General features: G+C 42.4%; 2 protein-coding genes across 6 annotated transcripts; one reads left to right on the plus strand and one right to left on the minus strand.

Annotated features, from left to right (window-relative positions):
* Nucleotides 1-242: 242 nt before the first annotated feature.
* ezh1 (enhancer of zeste 1 polycomb repressive complex 2 subunit) lies at nt 243-26,803 on the minus strand. 2 transcript variants are annotated; one of them, XM_078797304.1, is made up of 23 exons: nt 26,677-26,803; nt 26,300-26,496; nt 17,519-17,600; nt 14,379-15,069; nt 13,391-13,568; nt 13,191-13,316; nt 11,499-11,621; nt 11,012-11,129; nt 10,717-10,932; nt 10,304-10,406; nt 10,063-10,226; nt 9,865-9,956; nt 9,554-9,773; nt 6,763-6,989; nt 6,197-6,288; nt 5,492-5,520; nt 5,285-5,410; nt 3,563-3,741; nt 3,257-3,352; nt 2,148-2,229; nt 1,994-2,074; nt 1,836-1,920; nt 243-710 (listed from the first exon to the last, which is right to left on the minus strand). In XM_078797304.1, exons 5-23 carry the CDS (start codon nt 13,562-13,564, stop codon nt 650-652), a joined length of 2,394 nt encoding a protein of 797 aa, XP_078653430.1. In that variant the 5' UTR covers nt 13,565-13,568; nt 14,379-15,069; nt 17,519-17,600; nt 26,300-26,496; nt 26,677-26,803; the 3' UTR covers nt 243-649. The 2 variants fall into 2 exon arrangements, with proteins under 2 accessions (XP_078653430.1, XP_078653429.1); XM_078797303.1 differs by having other exon boundaries at nt 11,499-11,642.
* Nucleotides 17,482-25,449, plus strand: ramp2 (receptor (G protein-coupled) activity modifying protein 2). 4 transcript variants are annotated; one of them, XM_058050191.2, is made up of 6 exons: nt 17,482-17,739; nt 18,071-18,136; nt 19,816-19,851; nt 22,147-22,179; nt 23,369-23,549; nt 23,622-25,449. In XM_058050191.2, the coding sequence occupies exons 1-6, from the start codon at nt 17,685-17,687 to the stop codon at nt 23,869-23,871; spliced, it is 621 nt and encodes a 206-aa protein (XP_057906174.2). In that variant the 5' UTR covers nt 17,482-17,684; the 3' UTR covers nt 23,872-25,449. The 4 variants fall into 4 exon arrangements, with proteins under 4 accessions (XP_057906174.2, XP_057906176.2, XP_057906177.2 ...); XM_058050193.2 differs by having other exon boundaries at nt 17,484-17,739; nt 23,372-23,549; nt 23,622-25,448; XM_058050194.2 differs by lacking the exons at nt 17,482-17,739; nt 18,071-18,136; nt 19,816-19,851 and adding an exon at nt 21,140-22,016.

The following is a 26,803-nucleotide window of genomic DNA, read 5'->3' on the forward strand; positions in this document are numbered from 1 at the left end:
TGTTAATTGATTAATCACTTTGCCTGTCAACTAAAAATGCTACCAAAGTACCAAATTGACCTGTAAATGCGTTAAATAATAATTAAAAAAAAAAAAACAATACAAAATAGGTGAGATCTCTTCGCCGTCGCCATCTATAGGTTACATTCAGTCAGTCGGTTTCTTGCCTATTCCATATTTTGCTGCAGAACAAGGAAGTAAATGCAGGTTTTTACACCACGGTGATGTAACGATACTTGAACTGCTGCTTGAACTAAATGCATTTATTTATCTTGAAAGACGGCACGTGCATGCTTGCTAGCGAAAGCCGGCGCTGGAGGAACGGAAGTTGAGCCTTAAAGTCTAAAAAAAAAAAAAAAAAAAAAAAGCGCTGTAACAGAACTACACTAAGCTGCAGGATTTTGGATCTTAGATGAACATAAAGAAGAACCCTCAGCAACACGGATTAATAGTATATTGAGAAGCGTGGCGTATACATACTGCTGGAGGCGGAGCTTTGTCTGCAGTTTGGGGAGGGGGGGGTGCACCTGCAAACAAGCAGGGAGGGGTTGGAGATCTATTTTTGGAAGCGCAGGAGCGAGGACAGAGATGACGTGCGATGCTGCGGAAAAGGACGGAGACGTTTTTCGCGGGCTTAAGGACGGCGGGGCTAAGACATGTCCACTTCCCGCTCGATGCCCACATACTTGAGGGCGTCGGCTTGGCTGTATCTGCGCGGGAAGAAGCCAAGAACCGCAGTTAGAACACAGGAATTTTGAGGAATACCTCAGAAAAAAAACAACATACTCCCGGATATTTAGAGACATTTTTCTTTGAGGTTTTTTAAGAAGTTTCATGTATTAAAATCCAACAAAAGTCAATTCTGAATAAATGAGGACTGACTGTAAATGAGTTTTATGGCGCCCCCTATGGGTTAGGTCAGGGGTGGGCAAACTTTTTGACTCGCGGGCCGCATTGATATGACAACATTTACGGGGGGGCGGGGGGGGGGGGGGGGGGGCAGACTATATATTTTACACGTAACAGTCCACCTGGTATTATTGTATCTGTAAAATTGTCATGCAATCTGCTATTATTATTTATTATATTTATATTAAAATATTTTAAAAATAATTAAATATTATAATAATTACAATAAAATTAAAATAATAATTATTATATTATTATTATGTAAAATATGCAAATATAACAATAATATTATATATAATTAATATAATAATTAGCATTAATATATAATTATAATAATCATAATAGTTCTAATAATCATAATAATCTAATAATAATAATTATTATTATTATTATTATGTGCTTGTGTCCCTTTTTTCAGGAGCACTTTGTAAACAACAGACCATGTCAAAAAACGAAATTGATAAAACCATCAAAAGGTTGGCTCAGTCCATGATGCCAGGTTGTATGTTGAGTTTAAATGAAATACTTTGGAAAGATTGGGCGGGCCGTATTCAAACACTTGGCGGACCGGATGTGGCCCCCGGGCCGTAGTTTGCCCACCCCTGGGTTAGGTACAACATTAAACAAATTTTCACTGACTTAGGAGCAAATAGTCCCTGTAACTTGTTTGCTTTTCAACCTATCTTGCTTTTTTGTTTACATTATACGCATGCTTTTCAGCGCCCTATCAGAAACATAAAAGAAACTAGACAATGCATTGACGTTGATGTGTTCTGTGTAAAAGGCAAATGTGTACAAATGGCAGGACTACTGCTAAAAGTTGCTATGTTTCTGTGTGAAAAGGCTGTAGAGGTCTGCCATTGACTCTAACATGCACAAAAACAATAGCTCCCCCTGCTGGCCACTTTCCTACCAAACCACTTTACCTGTAATCGAAGAAAAGCTCCTCCCCCTGCATGATGGCCCGCTTGGCAAAGATTCCAATGCGGTGGTCTCCGTTCACCATCACCACTACGGCAGCAAACGCAACATCAAACCCTCCGTCTTAAAACCCAGCACCCACTTCCCGCCCGTGACGACCTACCTTTGGCGTAGCAGTTGGGATTGACCGAGTGATTGGCAAAGCGGATTTTGTTGCCTTTCCTTGTGGCGTCCACCACAAAGTCTGCTGGGAGGAAGGCGGTAAGTGACTTAACACGGCCCGGACTGTGCGGCGAGCGAGCGTGGTGACTACTTGCCATTGTTCAGGTTGAACAGGAAGCTGGACATGTATTTGTCGTAGATTCTGCCTCGCCGGTCCGCCTCGTCCTGGGAGATGAGCTGAAACGAATTCGGCAAACTCCAATGTTTCGTTGCATTCAAGGTATGCTGGGAAACCTGACGACTGCAATAAGCTAGTATATGTTTTGTTTGTGGTTAGCGTGCTGACCTCACAGCTAGTTCACCCTCAGCCATCTTAGTGTGGAGTTTGCATGTTCTCTCCATGCATGCGTGGGTTTTCTCCGGGTATTCCGGTTTCCTCCCACATTCCAAAAACATGCTAGGTTAATTAGCGACTCCAAATTGTCCATAGGTATGAATGTGAGTGTGAATGGTTGTTTGTCTATATGTGCCCTGTGATTGGCTGGCCACCAGTCCAGGGTGTACCCCACCTCTCGCCCGAAGACAGCTGGGATAGGCTCCAGCACCCCCCCACGACCCTTGTGAGGATAAGCGGTAGAACATTAATGAATATTTAAGCATTATTAGAGCCCTCTAGACATGAAATAACACCCCTATATTGACTTTTAAACTTGTATTACACAAATTTGTAAATAAAAGGAAATAAAACCTTTTAGGGGATGCACGGTGTGAAAGTGGTTAGCACACAGGCCTCACAAATAGGAGGCCCGAGTTCGATTCCACCCTCGGCCATCCCTGTCTATATGTTATATGTATGTGCCCTGTGATTGGCTGGCCACCAGTCCAGGGTGTACCCAACCTCTCGCCCGAAGACAGCTGGGATAGGCTCCAGCACCCCCTGCGACCCTCGTGAGAATAAGCGGTAGAACATTAATGAATATTTAAGTGTTATTAGAGCCCTCTAGACATGAAATAACACCCCTATATTAACTATATAGTTTACTATTACTGCGTTTCCATTGGTACTACAAGTTTGTCCGGCTGGTACTGGTACTGTGGTGCCCTCAGTCTCGTCTTGGATAAACTTCTGGTTAACTATGTTGTTGTTCCGCCTGACAGCTTCAGGATTTTTGCATTTATTCTTTTACATTTTTTTCAAATGCATTAAAAAGTCCGACTCCACTCATTGAGTGGCGTTCCGCTGCAGATTTCCAGGATTTCTTACCTCGCCGCAATACTCCGAGATGAACTCGTTCTTCTGTACGGGCTCTTTGATGAAGGTGCCCCATCCAGCGACGTCGGAGGGCGCCAACAGGAGGTGCTGAGGAATGTCAAGTACATTCATTTACACTAAACACCTCAATGAATTCATTCATGGACTCAAGTGTTTGTACATTTTCCAGGAAAGTGTGTACTTCAAATGTCTCATATGGGTTTAATACGCCCTTTGAGTTACCTAGGCTTTAATTCTCAATCAAATCCGTTATTTAGAAAAAAAAAAGCCTGATATGTGAATGTACTATTTGAGTACCTTTTTCAGGCCTCTCTGGATGCTGCAGTTCTTGCATGAGACCACTTTGCTGTCCCAGTGGTCGGCAGCGCCGCAGGTCATGCACAGATCCGGATCGCACTCCCTGACAGCCAAGTAGCAGGGACACTGCTTGGTGTTGCACTGTGTCTTACATCTGCAGCCTGGGAAACGGTTCTGGCCTGGGGAAATAATAATAAAAAAAAGGTCTTTAAAGTTGCGGATATGCTGGAGCCTATCCCAGATGACTTCTGCTGAGAGGCAGTGTTCACACTATACCAGGGGTCTCAAACACGTGGCCCGCAGGACACTAGTTTGAGGCCCCCGCCTTGATATGAAAGTTAAATTTTAGTTTGATATGGATGCTGTATGGTATCATGTACCCAGAAAAAATTATTACGTTTGATTCATGTTCATGTTAAAGGTTAAATGACTGTTAATAGTTATCCTCCCTATCAGTGTGGAAGTGGTAAGTTTTTGGCTATTTAAGTTTAAAGGAAATAACTTGAAGGCTACCGTTTAGGTCGCTATTTCTCTAGTTTGCGAGTTAGCATGTGTCTCAAGACCCTGCAGTTGCGCAATATGTTGTAAATAAAAAGAGTATAAATGTGACTATAGTCGTGTTTTGTCATGTCTACAGGGCTCTAATAATGCTTTGTTCATTTTAATCTGAAAAAAATAATTTGTCTACGCACCAACTATATGTGGTTTATTAAGTTTTTATTATTTGCCGTTTTATTGTTATTATTATATTTATTTATTACTGATTTGATTGATTTTCTTTATTCTTGATTTGTTTACCTATTTTCCATCTTATTTTGTGTAGAAAAGTAAAAAGTAAGATATTTAAGAACAGTGGAATGTTTTATCAGAGCTTTTATTGTAGAAAATTGGAACCAAAGCAAAGTTTTTTTAATTTTTTTGTTTTTAATAAATGCGTTTTTTGTTTTTTTTTGGAAACCTGATGCGGCCCAGTCTCATCCAGACCCTAGCTCCAGTGGCCCCCAAGTAAATTGAGTTTGAGACCCCTGCCCTATACAGTCATATGGGACTGTGAGAGTAAGTAAGGGTGACCTCTGTTGGCAGATATGCTGTATTACACTTCTGTAACAAAACACCCTGTGGGCAGATGAACAGAAGAAGAGGCGGGAATAACCTAAACGTCTGGCCAACAGCCTCCGCCTGAGGGTAAAAAAAAAAAAAAAAAAAAAAAAGCGTCTGGAGAAAGAGGCTCCCACTCTGAGCAGCTTTTTAAACGTTCCATCTGCATCCATTGTTTATCCTGAGCTGTCGGGATCTTGCTGATGTTGGACGCGATGCCGTAAATCAGGCGCATAGCTCCGGCCGCGTCCCTTTGATCACCTTCCAAGGCTTCAGAGCCGCACACATTTGCTACTTCCCGTTTGGCTCCGGCTCCCCTCTGCTACGGGAAAAAGGCGGTCGAGTGAGAGGGAGGGGAGGGGAGGGCGACTGAATGACAACATCTGCATGGAAAACGCTTTACGGCGCTCGCCGGTTTAGACGTCGCCTCAATAGGATAACATCATAACGCATGCGTGTGTCACTCCATGTGTTGATGCGGTGATAATGTCTTATTATGAATGCAATTGAGTGTGTGTGAGTGTGTGTGTGTGTGTGTGAGAGGACGCCATCTCCAGCACAGCCCTGAAAACGGCTTGAGATGGTGTCCCAAAAGTATTTGGACACCATGTGAAAATTACTCACACTCGTGTTCGCATTGGCAGAACTTCTCGCAGAAATTCTGCGTTATCACGCACGGGCAGGTGCTGTCACACGGGTGGTCTGGGTGGTCACACGGCTGGTAGTTGTACACCTGATTGGACGAGTTATCTGGAAGGACAGAATGGCGCTGTTTAAAAATAGCCACGCTGTGATGTGGCATTGACTTAAAAAAAAAACATAAAAACATACCTTTCTTGAGCTGAATCTTTGCCCATAACCTGCATCATCCAACAGAAACAGACAAGAGGTTCATTTTAAACTGCAGTGATAAATAGCTGATAAAAAAATAGCTAGTATTATGATTAATTTATAGTATTAGGGTGGAATTGAACTCAGGTCTCCTATTTGTGAAGTTGTGTGCTAACCACTCGTACACCGTCGTGAAGCCACTAAAAGGTTTTATTTCCTTTTATTTACAAATTTGGGTAATAAGAGTTTAAAAGTCAATATAGGGGTGTTATTTCATGTCTGGAGGGCTCTAATAATGCTTAAATATTCATTCATTTTCTACAGCTCATCCTCACGAGGGTTGCCAGGGTGCTGGAGCCTATGTCAGCTGTCTTCAGGCAAGAGGCGGGGTTCACCCTGGACTGGTGGCCAGCCAATCACAGGGCACATATAGACAAACAACCATTCACACTCACATTCATGCCTATGGACAATTTGGAGTCGCTAATTAACCTAGCATGTTTTTGGAATGTGGGAGGAAACCGGAGTACATGGAGAAAACATGCAAACTCCACACAGAGATGGCCGAGGGTGGGATTGAACTCCTAGCTGTGAGGTCTGCACGCTAACCACTTGACCACCGTGCACAAAAATATATATATATATATATACTCCAAAAACATACATTCAGGTTGCATTGGTACACAAATGAGAGCCTCAGCTTGCCTGTGTTTCCTCTTCTTCTTTTGCGGAGAGATGCCTCCATCCTCCAGGGGGACGCGATGGATGAGGACCTCCTTCGCTGCAAACTCGTACACCTGGGAAACATCACACATATACACAGGATGTAGGGCGGGGGGGGGGGGGAAGACTTATGTGCAAATTTGGTTATGCAACATCCAGCAAGTCCACCGCTCATGTACAGAAAGCTGGCTTAACAATGGAAGCTCTTTAGAAGGTGGAGAGTGGCGTCACTTAACCACGACTTCGTCATTCACTCCTAATTCATCACATTCCTGGTCAGCCTGGCCAGTCGGCATGGCAACCATGAGTAAAACCACAAGAATGTTGAACTTTAGAGTCCTTTTTGCACTTAACTATGCTCTATTATTGTAATATGTTATGTGCAACACTGCATTCACTCCAGTCTAATAGGTGGCCAGCAAGTTATTTGTGCACTGCAGCGCCATCTGCTGGATGTGGTGGGTCACTGCCCCAACATGGCCACAATGAGAACAACAATAGTGGAGAATATTACAAAAATATTTCCAAAGAGCTATTCGAGCTTTTACCTCCTTGCAGTTCTTGGTGCCGATGAGGCGAGCGATGGAGCAGAAGTTGTTGAAGTAGGTGCCGTGCAGAACCCTGAAGAGCGACTCCTCCGCACCGCTCCACTCGACCACACAGCACGCCGCCTGCTGCTGTTGCTGCTGTTGCTGGTGAAGCTGCTGCTGATGTTGATCGCCTTCGTCGTCTACCGGACGCAGCTTGGTAGGCGTCTGACAACGTGAATTGCCCTCTGCAACACAAACACACACAACATGACTCAACACTTTACTACTATGGAGAGCTTGTATATGCATCATGTGCATAAAGTGCACTTTTTTTTTAAGATGGTGTATGGAGTGTATATATATATGTTTGAATACTGCCTAGCAACAAGCACCCTTACGAAAAGAAAATGTATTTATCAATATATTACTTTAAATATATTGTATTATATTATTTTTCCATTATATTTTCCAATACATTATATATTATAAATACATGGAATCATATATTTTTGAACATATATTATACAATATATTATATATTCATGTAATATATAGCAATATATTGCAGAATATACAAATTATTGCCGCTTTCAATATATTGAAATATATTAAATCCAAATATATAATATATGAGTTCATATATCCCAAATTATATGCAATTCCTTTTTTGGTCTTGATCCCAAGATATTTTGTATATGTATCAGTATATACACATATATGATATTTGCATATATTGCAATATATTGGAAAATATAAACATAAGATCCCTTATATGGAAATATATTTCCTAATACATAGCATTATATTTGCCAATATACTGCAATATTTTTTTTTCCCATAAGGGCATCCACACAAATGTGGACAAAACTGAATTCCAGTTGTGTCATATTGAATGATGAGGTTTTAACGAGGTGTTCGTTTGTGCAGGTGGACGCGACAATTACAGCGTTGGCCACGAACGGACGCCACTGAAATGCGACGAAGGACGTACCGCTGCTGTTTTTGTGTGCGCTGTGACAAAAAAAAAAAACACACACACACACACAAACAGTCACGACCATTGGCTTTGTTTTGGAAACTCAACACTGACGTTCACACACTTGCAGCTTGAGGCAAGCTGGCCCGATGTTGCCTAGCAACAGGCTGAATGCAGCATTGCGCCGTCACAGACTCTTTATGAATTTGCTTTACAATCTGTTTTTTTTTTTGCTCCTTTCCCTCACCTTCACACACGCTTTCAGTCGAAATGTGCGAGAGCGTCTGCCGAGGCGCATGTGACTTCCCAAAACAGTGAGGCGTTGATGAAGAAAGTAGAGGAGGCTGGGGTGGGGTGGGGGGGCAAGACTTATTTTCCCTCCTGCTGTTCTCCACATGAACATGTCAATAGAAATGAAAGACGTAGAGTGGAAGGAACAAAGTGTTTGTGTTGGGACTCGGGCTTTGTTTTGCTTGGACAGAACCTGGACAATTCTGGCTTGAAGGCCAAACGTCAATCTTCTAAGGAGGTTTCAGCCAGCTATGAAAGGAAGGGGGAGGGCTGATTTTGGGGAGGTTATGGTAAATGATGCGCCTTTGCAGTCTCACTCTGACTCAAAAAGCTATTAAAGGGCTGTCCTGGAAAGGTTCCTTACAAGACTGGAAACCAGGATGCCTTAACTTAATTGTTCCGGGGGACATATTTTCACTAAACTGAAGACCAAGTGTTGGACTTTTCCCTTCAGTGTTATTTTTATTTTGTTATATGGTCGAGTATTGAAACAGAAACACCATTAAGGCCCTACTATAATACCACTGGTCAAATATCCCATTTTTAAAGAACACTAGTCGAAGAGCACTCTGCTCAAAGATCCTCTATATGGCATGAGGACTCTGCTGTTTTATAACAAGCTCCTGCACAAAATAAAACACTACTCAAAGATCCTTTATATGGCATACACTACTCAAAAATCCTCTATATGGCATACACTAGTCAAAGATCCTCTATATGGCATACACTAGTCAAAGATCCTCTATATTGCATGAGGACTACTGTTTTTAAGAACCTACTGCAAGAAACACTGGTCAGAGTTCCACTTCTATAGACATATGGCAGATAGATATACAATATATAGATACACAAAGAAACAAGTAACTGTTTTTAAAGGCCTGCAAAGTCAAAGATCCTCTATATTGCATGAGGACTACTGTTTTTAAGAACCTACTGGAAGAAACACTGGTCAGAGCTCCTCTTCTATAGATATATAGTAGATAGATATACAGTATACGTATATATATATATATATACACAAAGAAGCAAGTCACTGTTTTTAAGGGCCTGCAAAGTCAAAGATCCTCTATATTGCATGAGGACTGCTGTTTTAAAGAACCTACTGCAAGAAACACTGGTCAGAGCTCCTCTTCTATAGATATATAGCAGATAGATATACAGTATATATACACACAAAGAAGCAAGTCACTGTTTTTAAGGGCCTGCAAAGTCAAAGATCCTCTATATGACATTTATATAAGAGTGCTCTGCTATTTTTTTTAAAGGATCTCGGTCTTCTAGCAAGCAAAAGGTCTTCTAAATGACAGGAGCGCTCTGCTCAAAGATCCTCTGCAAGACAGAAGCAGTTGGCCGTATTTAAGGGCCTGCAAATTCAAAAGCAATGCCATGCTGTTTTGTACAATCTTCTTTAAAAACGTGGGTCATAGATCCTCTATGAAATAGAAAGGCTCTGCTGTTTTTTCAGGACCTACTCCAAAAAACGCCTAGCAAAGATCCTCTATATTACAGGAGAGTAATGGAACTCTCAGAGCAAGAGGTTACCTGAGGAGGACGTGGTCTCATGGTCGCTTTCTCCATCTTTGTTCTCCTCGGTAGAACCAGACGGGGGTTCGGGGCAGCTTGAGCTGGTGGGCCGCTGCTGCTGCTGTTGTTGTTGTTGCTGCTGTTGTTGTTGTTGTTGTTGTTGCTGCTGCTGCCTGCGCCTCTTCCGAAACCTCTGAGAGCGCAGCATGTTTTGATCCACAAACTCTTTAGCCCCTTTCTTCACCGCGAGGCAGCAGAGAGCAGGAAGTAGAAACTGAGTTAGCCGCTAGCGACAGCGTAGAATGCTAACCAAGAAACGAGACGCGTACCTGCAACAGGAAGCAGTCCACGCCGCACGGTTCCGTCTCCATTCGGATCTCCTTGCTCTTCCTTTTGTACACGTTGGGTGTCGCGTGGAAAGCTTTAAAAAAAGAACATACACGTTTTTACGTGAATGAATGAGTTAATTTGCGGGCGGCATTATAAACGTTAGCGTGATAGCGTGTTAGCGTTTATTTAGCACTTACGGTGCAGGAAGCAGTCGTATTTGAAGCATCGCCTGCAGAAGAGCGTATGGAAGGAGTGCAGCGACTGCTCCCTCTGCACTGACTTTGCAAAGGGGCCATCCAGGTTGGGGGTGCACAGAGGGGGCAGCTTGACCGGGCCGGGGGGCTCCAGGAGGTCCTTGTACCTACAAAAAGGTGGTAGCTTTACTCAGAATATTTGCCCCTGCAATGGTGAACACCACTTTTCATTTTCCTGTCTTACTTTTCCTTCAGTTCCTCCGTGGTGCCTTTGTATGGGAACATGGAGGCAATGGCTGTAAAGATCTTGTCGCTGGGGATCTTCTTGCTGCTGGACGGGTCCCGTACTTCTTGGGAAAAGATATTTGGATCAAGTTCCTGTGCTGAATCATCATAACGGCATTTAAGCAGGTCTTTACTAAAGTGTTTATATATTCTAGTACTGTACTGTCATACAAAAACTGAATTCTATGTCAGGGAGTGGGACCAGTTCCTGCAGGGATATAAACACCACCAGTGGCAGAGTGACCTGCGATGGCGATACACCGACAAAGACAAACAGTGGCGGCCTTGTTGGGGCTCTCACTCACACACACACACACACACACACACACACACACACAGAGAGAGGACAAAGTCTGAATGAAAAATATTCACCCTCAACAATGTTCCTCCTCTTCCTCCTGATGAACGGCGCTTTGGGCTCCTCGGAAGCTTCCGCCGAGCTGCGCCTCATTGCTCGCTCGTCCTCCTTCTTTGTCGCCGCCTCTGCCGCCGCTTCCTCCTCGTCGTCGTCGTCGTCCTCGTGGTCAGAGTACTGACTCAAGGCCTCCACCAGCTCCTTAAAGATCTCGTCGCTAATGAACCCCCCCTCTGGAACGGGACATTTGTATTTATTGCAAGCACAGTGGGGCAAAGGAGATGAATTGCTTGTTTCGAGTTTAAAACGCACCTCTGTCACCGTGGACGCCGTCGTAGTTGTCAATCAACTCCTCCAGGAAGGCCTCATCCTGCTCCAGCACCTCGTCACCCATGTAGGGAATGTTGTGCAGGAACGTCTCATCCTCCACCTAGCATAAATAAAAGGCCACACAGCAGTTATTATAATAATAAAACACACAAAAATAGGTTTAAATCTGCACTACATCAATGCAGAGATCCATTAAAAAAAATGTGTATTTTACATAAATAACTAGCAATGCACCGCAATGTATTAATTACACAATTCATGTATTTAACATGTCATGCATTTCAATACTACAAAAAATGAATGAAAAAACAATCAAGAGTAGAGCTAATTAGTGGGGGAGTTGGTGAATGAATTAATCAACCTGTTCATAATAGCTTCATAAAAACGCTTAATTTTTGAAGCAGCTTTTGTATTGGATTTTACTTAGCTACTGTGACCCTTGCGTGTAGCTGTGTGTGTGTTTATTTACCATAAAGTTGTGCTGCAGCGGCGACCAGGAGTACATGAAGGGGATTCCTGCCACCGTGGACAAAGGTTTCATGGCCACGGCTTGAACCTTGAACCCCGGGAAGCCGGACTCCACCGTGCACATCTGTAAAGAAGGCCGGGATTTCTTTAACAAGAGAGATAAAAAGTATAAACAATACCTAAAAGGATTCCAGCATTGAGTCATTTGCACGGTGACGACATGCAAGAGGCAAAACTGTGGGTCTTAATCCTTTCCGTTTTGACCAAGTATCAAATGAAAAAAACAATAAAACTAAATAAAAATGCAAGATTTATAAAGCAACGCTGGCACTTAGTAGCTTGTTAAAGGTACATGTCTTGGGTTGGCATCCGCATACTAACGTAGTTAACTGTGTTGTAGTGCTCATGTCACTTTTGTGCTTCTATGGTTATCATCACAAAGAGGACCTTTTTTGCAGTCTTTAAAAATCAGTTTAATGTTTAGGAGTCATTTGTGACTAGTGTATTTACAGTATTATAAAAGGGAGCTACTGCAATATAGAGGATCTTTGACAAGCATTATTACAGTACAGAACTGAAAAACAAGCAGAGCTGTCACGTGGAGGATCTGTGAAACAGCAAAGCGCTCCTGTCACAAACAGGATCTTTGACTAGCATTATTAAATTATTTAAAAACATTGGTGCACCCATGTGAAATAAAATAACTTTTTTTTTTTAACAGTACTTGATGTTCGACGTGGGGCGGCACGGCGGTCTAGTGGTTAGCGCGCAGACCTCACAGCTAGGAGACCAGGGTTCAATTCCACCCTCGGCCATCTCTGTGTGGAGTTTGCATGTTCTCGCCGTGCATGCGTGGGTTTTCTCCGGGTACTCCGGTTTCCTCCCACATTCCAAAAAACATGCTAGGTTAATTAGCGACTCCAAATTGTCGCAAAATTGATTTAATTAGCTCTACTTCTTCTTACTCCTTTTCGGGCAATTACAACATTGGTTCTCGGCCTCTCTTGGCTCACTCGGAATAGAGTTGTTAATGGTTTAATTTCATTTGAACATGCATCAGATGACAATTGAATGCATCATATAATCAGTTCACAGTTCCGCATATCCAAAAGGAGTAGGCAGAAACAAAGCTTATTAAATCCTTTTATAATCAGTAACTGTTACATTTGTTCACTTCCTGCTTTCCTAATATATTTTTTTAAATTGTTTTTTAAATTTATTTTAGTAATTTTAATTTAGGGCGGCACGGCGGTCTAGTGGTTAGCGCGCAGACCTCACAGCTAGGAGACCAGATTTCAATTCCCACCCTCGGCCATCTCTGTGTGGAGTTTGCATGTACTCCCTGTGCATGCGTGGTTTTTCTCCGGGTACTCCCACATTTCCTCCCACATTCCAAAAACATGCTAGGTTAATTAGCGACTCCAAATTGTCCATAGGTATGAATGTGAGTGTGAATGGTTGTTTGTCTATATGTGCCCTGTGATTGGCTGGCGACCAGTCCAGGGTGTACCCTGCCTCTCGCCCGAAGACAGCTGGGATAGGCTCCAGCACCCCCGCGACCCTCGTGAAAATGAATGAATGAATGAATGAATGTTCGACGTGTGGTTTTACAGTAGTTAAAAACAGCAGAACATCTATGTAATATAGAGGATCTTTGGCATGCAACATGTTCCTAAGTGTCTTTTCTTTTTACCTTCTTTGTAGCCACAGGCCCACTTGAGGCAGACAAGGGCACAGACTGGATCCTCAGTTTGGACCATTCTTCATTCAGGATGTTAGTCTGCTCCTCAATCTTTTGCCGGTTGGACATGAAGACGGCCTGGAAAAAACAGCATGACAGCACAGTACAATACAAGGACAGTAGCTTCATACAAATGCGTTTCCTGAACTCACCTTGACCTCCTCGGCTTTCTTAAGGCGCTTTAACTGGCGAAGACGCATATACTCCGAACGGACCCGCCGACGCCACTCCAGGAGACCGTGGGAGGGGCCGCCGTAACAGAGAGGTGGAGGTTTCGGGGCAGCGGCGGCGGCGCTGGCGAGCACCGCTTCGGCTGTTACCTCCATGGCTCTGTAATTGCCAAAACAAGACAAGAGTTTGGGATTAATTATTTACAAATCACAATACAAAAGGGAGTCGTGCACGACTGAACACTTGAGGTCCCCTTACAAGTCAGAATATTAGGTACACCTGGACGGTACAAATTGATGTATTATTTGGGCTACACATGAGCATAATAGGTAAATCATGTGAGTGAGTGTAGCAATGGTTTAAAATAAATACACACAAATATATGACAAATCTAAAAATTAATACCAATTTTTTATTAACTTTTCCACCAATTTTACTACATTGTACTGTATACTGTGTACTCTACAATACAGTACATATTTACTGCAATGTATGTACATTAATATGCTATCCCATACAGATGAATATAAACATCTATCATTGCATGCTGCAAACTTCCCCATTTATAACTCCGGGAAACAGCGCCCCCCAGTGTTGGAAAAACAAAACTGCCTTGGGAGGAGGGTTAAAATAAGCCTCCGTGGACATTTAAATGTACTCAAAGTCCCTTCATCGTCGTCTGTTCTATGCCAAATAATGCACCATTAGGATTACATTGGCTCACCAAAGTGCACACATGCAACACATGTAAGAGACGTGTAACGTTCACGGTGGTCGCGAGTGGGCGTGCCTCGTCAGCAAGTAAAAGAGGTGGAAAAGTGCGTAGTGCTGCTTTCATGTGAAGTTGCGTGTGTTAAGTGCGCTAAGAGATACGTACGAGAAAATGCGTGTAAAAATCAAAGTGCGCGTACACCCACATCTGCGTCACTTAGAAAAATGACATTCACCTCCATCGCACTCGTGAAATACCTTTAAATCCACGCGTGGAGTCAACCTCCTCCTCCTCCACTACTACCACTAGCGTCGTCTGAGCAGAGAAGACCCCGTGGATCGAGCGCAGGTCCTCGGCTACGGCTGTGACGCAGACACGGTGTCCACATGACGGACGCTGGATCTCGGCGCAATCCCTCGGCTTCCTGTGGCCATGCTGCCTCGCTGCCGTGGGCTAACCTAGTTGTCGTGGGGGCGTCCACGGAGCTGCGCACTCGGCCGTGCACGTCCTTAGCGGCGCTAGCAGCAGCAAGTGACGTATTAGCCGTGCAAGGGGAGGAGGATTTACGACCGAACGGTGCACACTGGGGAACGGAGAAAGTGGCGTGCGTGGCGTGGGTCAGCAATCGCTCTATCCAGCAGTAAAAAAAAAACACGCACGCGACTGGTGCAAGTGTTTGGCACACGCGTGACGTAGACTGGGGCTCGTCAGGAGAAAAACATGACGGCACCTCAAAGACCTAAATATGTTTTATGGTTTCTAAGTAGCCTATTGTACTAAGTCAACTTGAATGCATCATTGAATATTTGATAATTGATAATTTGATAATTGATCAGAAAATAAAGTTTTGGAGACACCCCACTGCTTCCTGTCTTGTCTTCGGTCAACACTTCTCCGGTCGTTCTCCAGTCGTCCTCTAGGGGGCAAGAGACGCCATTTCCCTGTGGGCTGGGGAAGAGGGTCTTTTTAGGCCAATGCTGCCTTCAGGGACGTCACGTAAAATTATGCTTATAACTAAAAAGAGAAAACGTGTCAAAATGAGGAAATATTGGTCATTGTGTCTAAACAAACACATCTATAGCTGTGTTATTAGGCGTATATGTTTATTTTGAGCAATTGTGATAATTATCTTAATTATTTATTTGTTTCAGAAATGCTTTCGTTTTTAATAACATGATCTTAAATTGAGTTGGACTTGCAATTATCTACCAAAACTCTAGGGGGAGGTGTTTTCCTGAGATTGTGCAACCACAACTACGGTTGCAAGCTAACTTCCTGTATAGTAGTAGCGGTGACCAATTGCTAAAGCGACATACAAACAAGTGGCTTTTGAAGAGAACTAAAACAAACATTTTCGCCAATAAACGTTGAAAAATAATCCTTATGAAGTTTTATCATTTCAACTATCAGCAAAAAAATATCCCCCTAAACTAATCTTTTCAACTGCAGTATAGCTTTAAGGGTTGACTAGCTAAACAACTACCACGCTATACAAACTCTACATTAGATATAACATGCCCAAAATACATTTAGCACTAATATAGCTGTAATTTTAATGTATGTCTATACAATTAAAACATAAAATCATGCTAAAATGACTAATAATTTAAAATACATATGCTAATCTTCTATACCGACCTCTCTTAATAGCTTATGTCACCCTCCCGGAACTAATTAGATGTACCGTAACTATCGGGGAATGTTTTGCCGGGAACATCTGAAATGAACCGGAAAAGGTATGTTTAAATAAAAATAATTAAATCAGGTAGTGTATATATATTTATAAAAAAAACATGTCATGTTATCATTGGGATGGTACGCTTCTAATGGGAGAGTAATAACATACATGTTCTATTTTTGCTTCTTAAAACGTTATAATTCCCCTCCAAACATGTTGTGCTTCCAAAATGTTGCCCTTAAAATATATTATTTGCCTCCAGAATACAATATTACACTCCTTACATGTGAAATGTTATTGTTTACCTCCATACTGAAGCCATATTTCCAAACAAACATGACAGCTCGTCCTAAACAAGCAGAAATAGTGTTGGGTTGTACCACAAGAGGGCGCTGTTGTGCCTGATGTAATGCTGCAGCGTGCTCACTCCCAATGTACTAATACAGTGCACCTAATTAATACTGGCACTGTTTTGGCCAGCTATCATGCTAAGCTAACTTGAAATAACACTTGACATGCATGCATTGCTTTGCTGTCTTTAACGTTCATGCATTCCTGCTTACTAATTATGCAAGATGTGTTGCTAGTGGGAATTGAAGGTCCCGTCTACGCTGTGTTGATAGTGACCTGTCAAACAAAAGCAAACACAGGAAGATGAGCTGTTTGAGTGCGAGGCTTTATGGGCAGGAAGTTTTGATTGTGCGTAACGTCAACCGGGGCGTGTTGCTTTTGGCACCTGTCGATGGGAATCTTAGAATAAGTTACAGATTTTTATCACAAAACGCCCACATTTGGAGTATTAGGAGATTTTAAAATGCAGTTGCATGATGACAGAATGAAATACCACTAAGTTGTCCCACTCAGGGGAATCAGTCCGGTGTAATATCATATGCACTGCATATCAATGTGGTGGCAAATGTGTGGTGATCTTGTAAGCAGTCGGTTTCTAAAAGATCAAATCTTTTGCTTTTTATTTGGCTTTTATGCCTGTTTTGCCACCATAGACAGTTATCAGTGATGGCAACAGTGGGGAAAAAAATGTGATGACGACCATAGAGCGAGTAATGGAACTCATTGTGAAGGTGAAACTCTGTAGACGTGTGTCTGTCCTGGCTGCTCAGTACAAAATGGCCAATTTATGTATATATTTAACACTTGTATGACAGTTAAAAGGGGCTGCACGGCGGTCGAGTGGTTAGCGCGCAGACCTCACAGCTAGGAGACCAGGGTCCAATTCCACCCTCGGCCATCTCTGTGTGGAGTTTGCATGTTCTCCCCGTGCATGCGTGGGTTTTCTCCGGGTACGCCGGTTTCCTCCCACATTCCAAAAAAAACATGCTAGGTTAATTAGCGACTCCAAATTGTCCATAGGTATGAATGTGAGTGTGAATGGTTGTTTGTCTATATGTGCCCTGTGATTGGCTGGCCACCAGTCCAGGGTGTACCCCGCCTCTCGCCCCAAGACAGCTGGGATAGGCTCCAGCAACCCCCGCGACCCTTGTGAGGAAAAGCGGTCGAAAATGAATTCATGGTGTTTCATGGTGACCCCAGTTTGACTCTGTAACTGATCATTTCTATGTCAATTATTTCCAAAATCGGAAGCCAATCAATTTGTCAGATGTCATCATGTGACTACTTCATGACATCATCGGACCCAGAAAAAGGGGGTGGGGACGGGATGACAGCCAGGGATGGTGGTACAGGGGTAGCAGCTTTTACCTTATCACAAGCTCTCTGTCCTCTCCACAGGAAAACGCCCATCCTAGGAAACGTGGACTTCCTGTTGTTTTATGGAGCCTTCCTGTAAAAAAAAAAAAAAAAAAAAAAGTTAGGATATGTAATCCCGAGCCTTCCAAGTGAGGAGGAGAGATCATTGTTGGGCAACATGACATCCAAAAGGCTTTACCTCGTCTGCTCTGCCTCGTTGCTTCTCATGTGGGGTAAGTCAAGCTTTTTATATTTCTTACATAAAGTCCTAAAAGATGGACTTCTATCACAACAGTACCCCCCCATCTTGTTTTCTGTATCACTCAATGGGATTGATGTTATTCCAGGTCAGTGTTATTTATTTTATACGGATGCTTTGATTGTGAAATCCTTGGACTGATACAGATGTTTAAAATATCATTTTTGGCTGCACCGCCACTCGTGTCTTTTATTTGTTCCACCTTTTGGCACTAAAATACAATTCAGCTGATGAATATGGTGAGCAAAACGAGGAGATAATTCCGTGTAGTTCTTTTTGGTATAGTATTTATTTCTCTTCCGCAGCCTCACATGCACCCGTGGTTTGTCTGGTGGATGAAAAACTAGCAGCGCAACCAGCCACAACAGTCGGTAAGTGTGTTGTTACTTTCTATTTATGTATACATATCTTTAAATATGTATTTTTCTTTGGAACTATTAAATAAAGAAGTTTTATTTTTCCTTTGAGAATCTCACAATGTCTATTTTCTTTTTTTTTTTATCCAAAAATATCTACACTTTTTTCTTTTTATCCAATAAAATAAAATCTTAAAATAAAGTTAAAGGGGACAAAACACTCGGTTTCAAAAGGCGTGGTAAAACTGGACCTTTGTGATGTCACAGAGGGGTGGACTTCCTTATATGGTTCATAATCAGGAAGCACTTTGGGTGACCAATTACAGCATAATCTCCTGAGGTGGGCTGTAGGTGGAATAAATTAAAATTAGAGCTGGAATAGGTGCAGATTCTGAATGATCTAAAGAGTTTTCTGTGCCGGTTATCAATACAAAGGGTGGATTCTTTTTTTTTTTTTTTTTTTTTAATCAAAAAACATCTTCACTTTTTTTCTTTTTATCCAATAAAATGTTAAAATAATTAGTGCTGTCAAAGTTAAAGGGAACAAAACACTCTGTTTCAAAAGGCGTGGTAAAACTGTCCCTTTGTGATGTCACAGAGAGGTGGACTTCCTTATATGGTTCATAATCAGGAAGCACTTTGGGTGACAAATCAAAGCATAGTGGGCATCCCCGGAGGCGGGCTTGTAGGTAGAATAAATTAAAATTAGAGCTGGAATAGGTGCAGATTCTGAATGATCTAAAGAGTTTTCTGTGCCGGTTATTGTGTGTAGGTGCTCTATAGGAGCTCACCATGCGATACAAAGGGTGGAAAAAATGATAGGTCCCCTTTAGCACTAGTTTCCTTAAATGCGTACATCCTGTTTGACGGTGAAAGAAAAGGGTAATTGCTAAATTTAGCTTCAAAGCCCTGGCACATGGCTGTCTCTCGAAACGTAAGCAAAGTTATTTCTATCCATGGGGGCTATGATTTCACTTGTCACGGATTATGTCGCCTCCCAGAGAGAATACATGATAGTATATAATAGAAAATATATAAAATAATAATGAGGAAAAGCATTTTTTTCCCCATTTTTTTGTAACAATAATACGAAAAAAATATATAAAACTTTGTAGATTAATGCTTAATTGGACAGCATGTACTGTATACCTGGATAATATAATATTCTTGGATATTATCATTGATATTAAGTTTTATTTCTTCTATGAGAGTCTCAGAATTTTATTTTTATTTTATTTAAAAAACAAAATTTTTCCAATGAAAAGTGTTTATGGGGAAATTTTTCAGTATTTTTTTCTTCCTAGGAAAAGCGGATTTCTAATTTTTTCCCATTTTATTGTTTGTTTTTTTTTTAAATGACATTGACAAATTCTACATTTGTTTCCTGGATAATATAATATTCTTGGATATTATCATTGATATGAAGTTTTATTTCTTATATGAGAGTCTCAGAATTTTATTTTAATTTTATCAAAAAAAACAAAACACATATGTCCACATTTAATCAATTTTTTCTAATGAAAAGTGTTTATGGGGAATTTTTTCTGTATTTTTTTCTTCCTAGGAAAAGCGGATTTCAAATTTTTTCCCATTTTATTGTTAATTTTTTAAAATGACACATTGACAAATTTGTTTCCCTTACACTTTTTTTGTTTAACACGGGTTAAAATATATGTTGTGTTTCACTATTCCAGCGTACCACCTGACAGAGATGATGAGCGGCATTGCAAGTAAGCGTCTTATTTTGCCCTTTTTTGGTCTTCTGTAATTCCGTGTTTGAGTCTCCAAGCTGCCAAGTTTCATCCCTAATCATTATCTGGACACAAACTGTATCCCATCATAACACGTTAGGTGTTTTGCGTCTACATGTTGATTAACTACGTGTGTCCGCTCCCACGGGGAAGATTTGGGATGATTCCCATCAAGTCAAAGACGGCGAGCTAGCTGGGAGACCTCGGCCAAGAAGATCTTTGTGTGTGTTCCTTCTGCTTCCACTCCAACACAAACTCCCGGAGAGGTCTCCTCAGCCGGCTCACGGGGTGAAAGGTGAAATGAAACTCCGCTCCTTGAGCGTGTGCCCCCCCACCTGGCGCAACTTCCTCAGTTTTGTTCGTCATTGTGGCCCCCATGCAGGGATCTTGTGAAACCGGTTTGCAGGAGCAACAAGCAAACCAGAAAGCGCCCCTTTTGCTGTTCCTCATCATGTGCCTTCCTCCCCCCTTCGTGCTCCCCTCCCCATCTTCCTCCCACTGCAAGCTCCTCCTCTTGCAGAAAAGACACTTCCTGATGTCATTACTAAATCAAAAAGCGTCCCAGACCAGCTAACAGATGTTAAGAGAGGCCCCAGTGTGCTGATTCGGTGACATATACCATATATAAGACTGTGGGACGCCCCTGTACTTTCTTGTATCAGTGAAAATTTGGGATAAAAGAAGCAAAGCTTATTAAATCCTACCCCTCTATCTGGTACTTTTATAATCAGTAACTGTTACATTTGTTCACTTCCTGCTTTCCTAATATATATTTTTTAAATAGTTTTTTAAATTTATTTTAGTAATTTTAATTTAGGGCGGCACGGTGGTGTAGTGGTTAGCACGCAGACCTCACAGCTAGGAGACAAGGGTTCAATTCCCACCCTCGGCCATCTCTGTGTGGAGTTTGCATGTTCTCCCCGTGCATGCGTGGGTACTCCGGTTTCCTCCCACATTCCAAAAAAAACATGCTAGGTTAATTAGCGACTCCAAATTGTCCATAGGTATGAATGTGAGTGTGAATGGTTGTTTGTCTATATGTGCCCTGTGATTGGCTGGCCACCAGTCCAGGGTGTACAAAGTACAAAGTACAAGGTGATATGACCATACAATGACATAATGGGTACCATAGTAAGTGTCAATATAGGGATATATAGTATATAGCACATCATGACTGGTTCAAGACTCTTCAAACTCATTTGTTCACTTCCTGCTTTTCTAATATAGTTTAAGTTAAAAAAATTTTTTTTTTTAATTTTTGCTAAACATAGTAGTATGTAGTTGTAGTTGCTAAATACCATGGAGTATGAAGGCCACATTGAAATAAATTCTTAATTTACAACATTTAATATGTAAATTTACGACAATTTTCTTGTAAATCTACAACTTTTTTTTTCTCATAAATTTCCAACTTTACTGTCAACATCTCTGATTTTTTCCCCAATGTGGCCGTAATACGCCATCGTAGCTAAAACAACAAATCCAAGGAGCACGCGTTAGCTCCCGGTCATTCTTGAATTTGTCTCAAATGAACCTCAATATCAGTTTCCCCCGTCTTGCACATTCATGATCCAGTCCACTCCAGAGAAACTCTCGCCCTAAATGTTTGCTTATGTTTCCTATTTGGCAGAGGCGGCCTTAAAAAAAAAAAAAAAGAAAAAAGGCAAATAAATCACATGCTGTGAAGCTGGCCAGGCCTTCCACTGTGAGAAACTGAGACTAAAAAGCAGAACAAGAGTTGAGGACTAAAGGGTTTTCAGATGTGAGTCCAGCCCAGCTCGCTTGGGTGTGCGCCCTCCTTTTATTCGGGGGAGAATGGCTGTTGCCTCCGCCCCCTCTAGAAGGGAAGACAGTCGCAAGGAAGCGTGCGTCGGAGAGGGGAAGAGCTGCCGCCGAGGCGCGGGGGCCATCGGGCTGATCTGAGAACATCTGGCGAGGCAGGGTAGCTCTGCTTGGACGCCTGCTCGCAGAGGTTACGCCACCGCGCTCTCATCCTGCCGGGCCGGGGCTTCCTGTTATGCCTCGCCGTGCTTTTAAGCTTCTTCACGTAGGGTCATCCGTCCTAGAGGAGACACCTTGATATATTTATTCTGACATGAAGGGAGCGCTCTGTTTGATTGGGGTGTTCCTCTCGTTTCTCTACGGTGAGTGTTTATGTGGTTCCCCTTTTCCAGCTGCGGACGTCTTCCTTTGTCGGCGTAAAGAGCGTGAATATCTTTTAAAAGGGGAAGACTTGCCGGTAAACTTTCTAAATCTCATCTCTGTCCCCTTCAGATGCCACCTATGGAGATCATTCCAGCTCAATCGGTATGTGGCGCACACACAACCCTGCATACCACTGCATTAGGTACACCTGCACAACGGATTGACATCCAATCAAACCCGCTGGGCTCTCTAATTAGCTCCAACCACATTAACATCTGTGGCTGTGGGCAACCTCCCGATTTTACAACATTGGTTGATACATGTGACTTTTATAACAGCCTTTACAATTACTTCCTAATACTGCATGTATAGTAATCCCTTGTTTATGGTGGTTAATTGGTTCCAGACCCAAGTAATATGTGAAATAATGAGTAATTTCGGTCAAGAAAGAGTCCTTATTAATAAATTTTGTATTTTTGTACTTGGACCATGGTAAAACTACATTATTAGAGCCCTGTAGACATTAAATAACACCCCTATAGTCACCTTCATGGTAAACCTAACATTATTAGAGCCCTCCAGATGTGAAATAACACCCGTATAGTCTGCCATGAGCCCTCCAGACATGAAATAACACCCCTATAGTCACCTTCATGGTAAATCTAACATTATTAGAGTCCTCCAGATATGAAATAACACCCCTATAGTCACCTTCATGGTAAATCTAACATTATTAGAGTCCTCCAGATATGAAATAACACCCCTATAGTCACCCTCATGGTAAACCTAACATTATTAGAACCCTCTAGACGTGAAATAACACCCCTATAGTCACCCTCATGGTAAACCTAACATTATTAGAACCCTCTAGACGTGAAATAACACCCCTATAGTCACCTTTATGGTAAACCTAACATTATTAGAGCCCTCTAGATGTGAAATAACACTCCTATAGTCACCCTCATGGTAAACCTAACATTATTAGAACCCTCTAGACGTGAAATAACACCCCTATAGTCACCTTCATGGTAAACCTAACATTATTAGAGCCTTCTAGATGTGAAATAACACCCCTATAGTCACCTTCATGGTAAATATAACATTATTAGAGCCCTCCAGATGTGAAATAACACCCCTATAGTCACCTTCATGTTAAACCTAACATTATTAGAGCCCTCCAGACATGAAATAACACCGCTATAGTCACCCTCATGGTAAACCTAACATTATTAGAGCCTTCTAGATGTGAAATAACACCCCTATAGTCACCTTCATGGTAAACCTAATGAAGTGCATTCAGTGTATGCATGCATGACATGTCTATTTTCCAATTGTTTTCTTGCCATGCAAGCAGCCTGTGGGAACAAGTCTCACAGTTGTCCGGACTACTGCTCAATCTGCGCCGACTTTTACGGCAACGCCACCATGGACTGCTTTTACAACCTCTTGCACAGCCTGTGCCTCGCCAACTTCAACAAGGCCATGGCGGCGCTGAACACCACAGACTGGTGCATCTGGCCAAACGTCAGCGGGTAAGCAAACGCTGCCGCCGGATGTCTTCTTCCGTGTCACGCACGTAACGGTTCCCTTCCTCTGCCTGACAGGTTGTACAGCAACTTGAGCAATTGCACAGAGAATATCTCCGAGTGTCTCCTCATCCCGTGGCCCGGTCCTCTAGTGGAGCAGATCTTTGTCGACATCCACTCCAGCTTCTTCAAGGAGTGTCCCATGGAGGAGCTCAGCGACCCACCGCCGGCCATTATCTTCGCTTTGGTCATCACTCCCGTTCTCCTCATCCCTGTCATGGTCAGTCTGGTGGTCCTCAAGACCAAGAATGGAGATAGCAGCTCATGATGTTGCTGCTGCGGACCCCGACAAGGATGTGAACATTTCCAAACAGACAAAACCTACCATAGGTGCATTGTGTGTGGTTCAGTGTAGGCTTCTCTTCAAGGAACTAGAAGGTTCCTGTCATTGTTATCTACATCCAGGGAACATTAAGCAAAGCAAGAAGCCGGTTGAACCGTTTGCTGGTACCATCCAAGTCATCCAATCAGCATTTGCAATTGGAGGATTTCTTTCTTGAGGTCCTCTGTCGTATTCAATTCATGATGCTAAGATACCAATATCAAAACCACTTCCCCACTGCTCTACCTTCAGGTTCTTTAGATAGCCTGCAACTAAACATAGACCCTTTTTCTGAAAGTTCCTAGTTGCTAAGGAAAGTCCAACTTGTCCAGTCAGAGGCTTCCTTCGTCTCGTGGAATGACTACCTGCACTGCAGACCCCAGTTCCAAAGTTCTTAATAATCTTTTGAAAGCACCGTGAGAAGAAAAGCCTGTAAGTAGACTGAAGGTTTGGTTCCTACGATCGAAACATGAGATGTTTCTAGCTTTTCATTCCAGAATCAGAAGATACGTTTCCACAAAGCACTACCAAGTATGGGTTCCTCGTGTTTCAGTGCTGGGGGTGTAGGCAGGTTAGCTAGTCTTAGGTTTTCTTCTTGGAGTCTTCTCTTGTGGAATGACAGAAAGACAACCAATCAAAACAGCTAAACCCAGAAGTCCATTGAACCTTTGGGAGCACTATATCAGGAGTTGGAGACCTGGAACTAAATTCAGACCGGATTTTGTGGTCGAGTGTAACACAGTCCTACAAGTCCAGATCTGCTTGGTTTGACCAACACCTTGCAATTGGGGGGGACGAGGGGTACTACCTTACCTTCAGACCAAAACTCACGATGATGCTTTGTTTTTCGTCTTCCGGAAGTAACCATTCTCTCTCCCAACAATCCCAGCTTCGCCCTTTGCTACTGTACCTGGGACCCCAATAGGAGAGTACCCAAAAAGTAATACCAAATTGTGGCTATCAATACTTATGACAATGACAACACACAAAAACTGGACGGCGCGGTGAAAACAAGACATCAGTCTGACAAAAGTCTTGCTACGTTGCGTCTTTAGCAATAAGTGTTGGGCGGCGACAGGAAAACATAATGGAAAGGAAAGGATGGGATGCCAAAAGGAAGGTGAGGATCCTTCTTTCCTGCCATTGTCTCATTTTCAAAACACAATTCTTCCAAAGCTGAAACGCCGACAACCGTCATGTCATGATGAGTTTAAATGACTTAATAAGATACTAAGACATTTTGCATCTTAGCAAGAAAACATTTTGACGCAAAAGCTATTTGTGCTTTCAGGTGTTTAAATACAGTCACTGTCTAAAGTCACTGCAAACTGTACTGTAGTATCATTAAAAACACATTTTAAACTGTGAAATCCAAGCTTGGGCTTGTTATGTTTTTAACCATCTGGATTGTCGAGGAAATCTAACAAATTAAAGATTAATAAAATACTAATTTTTACATGTGAAATCCCCTTAAAATGTGGCTTCCCGGATGAAACCTCTTTATTTCTAATACATATTTTACATTTAATGCAGTGCAGTTAGAAAATTATAATGTTTAATGAGACAAAAAATTGTGCTGACATGATGGACTCATTAGAATTTATTTAAATATCCATCAAGCTGTAATATTGTGTACTTTTACTAGTATGGGGCTTACATGATGTGGTTTTCATATTAAAATGCCCCTGGAAGGAACCACCCTCATGTGGAAAACACAACACTGGGTGTGTGGCAAGGCAGGGTGGGAAAGCGTGTGAGTTGACCTCCTTCCTCTGTGGATGTGTGGGGTCATCCCCCTTTCTCCACAAACACACAAACGCCCTGATGATGATGATGATCATGATCCCACCCATGCCTCTGACGTCATTGAGGCAGAAAGATGTAAGTGTGAAAACAATGAACATCCATCACTGGCTGACATCCCATTGCAATCATTGGTCTCTGTGCTGGACGGTATGAATAGCAGGCAATGGTTGTTTGGTGAACAGCGACCTCTAGTGGCGAGAACGTAGAACGCTTCCTATCATGTAGTTTTTTCTGTAACCGTCCCCCCTCATATTTCATCTTTCGTTAATTCATTTTCAACCGCTTTTCCTCACGAGGGTCGCGGAGGGTGCTGGAGCGTATCCCAGCTGTCTTCGTCTTGTTCTAGATATTCAAAATCACCAGTTCCTGCTTTGTTTAGTCTTTGTTTACACCACTTAGCATCTCCCAAAGACGTGACAAGCTAGCTACATTTACTCATTCGCGCGCTGATGTCAGCCATCTTGGATTTAAAGCGATACTCACATCCATGTTGAGCATTTATGACGAACTAAAAAGCCATTTCTACATTTTTACACAACATTCAAGAGTCCATATAGCTGTAGCTTACCTTGTGGGGTGACGGGACACGGCTCAGGAGACTCTCCGTGGGGGTCTCCCTAGTGGGGGGGCAAAGCTGGGTCCTCTGAGGGAGGGAGCGAGGGACGTCTAAGAGATTTAGCAGATTAAAAAGTCCCGAAAGGGCAACAGTGTCACTATCTTCTGGTCTTCCTGGTCGTCTGGTTGGATGATGTGTGCACATTTTGGCTGTGGAAAGAGCACAAAGTCACTCCTGATTCCATTTCAAGCCACAAGAAAACACTTTGTGTCGTAAAAAAAAAAAGTGTCGTAAAAACCATGGCAACAATGTATACGATGCTAAAAATACATACAATCAGACGTGCCTCATTAAATCTGTGACAAATTTAGAAGAGGAAGCACACAAACCTGATGAACGTGGAAGATGGCGTCCACTGAGGCGAGTCATTGAGCGTGACGGCCGTGAATTGACCCTTGGGCCCAGTGGCAAGATGTCGCCAGGCAGGGCTGCTTCATTGGTCAGCCAGGAAATTAG

The sequence above is a fragment of the Doryrhamphus excisus genome, linkage group LG16, assembly GCF_037039965.1.
Source record: "Doryrhamphus excisus strain RoL-2023G ecotype Guam linkage group LG16, RoL_Dexc_Guam_v1.1, whole genome shotgun sequence".
Lineage (NCBI taxonomy): Eukaryota > Metazoa > Chordata > Actinopteri > Syngnathiformes > Syngnathidae > Doryrhamphus > Doryrhamphus excisus.

Excerpts from the sequence above, each read along its gene's own strand:
- ezh1 (XM_078797303.1), bottom strand. The coding sequence starts at position 13,564 with ATGGAGGTAACAGCCGAAGCGGTGCTCGCCAGCGCCGCCGCCGCTGCC. Across the intron at positions 11,643-13,190 it reads GGCCTGTGGCTACAAAGAAG|AAATCCCGGCCTTCTTTACA; the intron begins GTAAAAAGAAAA and ends CTCTTGTTAAAG. Across the intron at positions 3,742-5,284 it reads CTGCCAATGCGAACACGAGT|GCCAGAACCGTTTCCCAGGC; the intron begins GTGAGTAATTTT and ends TTATTTCCCCAG.
- ramp2 (XM_058050191.2), top strand. The coding sequence starts at position 17,685 with ATGACATCCAAAAGGCTTTACCTCGTCTGCTCTGCCTCGTTGCTTCTC. Across the intron at positions 19,852-22,146 it reads GATGATGAGCGGCATTGCAA|ATGCCACCTATGGAGATCAT; the intron begins GTAAGCGTCTTA and ends TGTCCCCTTCAG. Across the intron at positions 23,550-23,621 it reads ATCTGGCCAAACGTCAGCGG|GTTGTACAGCAACTTGAGCA; the intron begins GTAAGCAAACGC and ends TCTGCCTGACAG.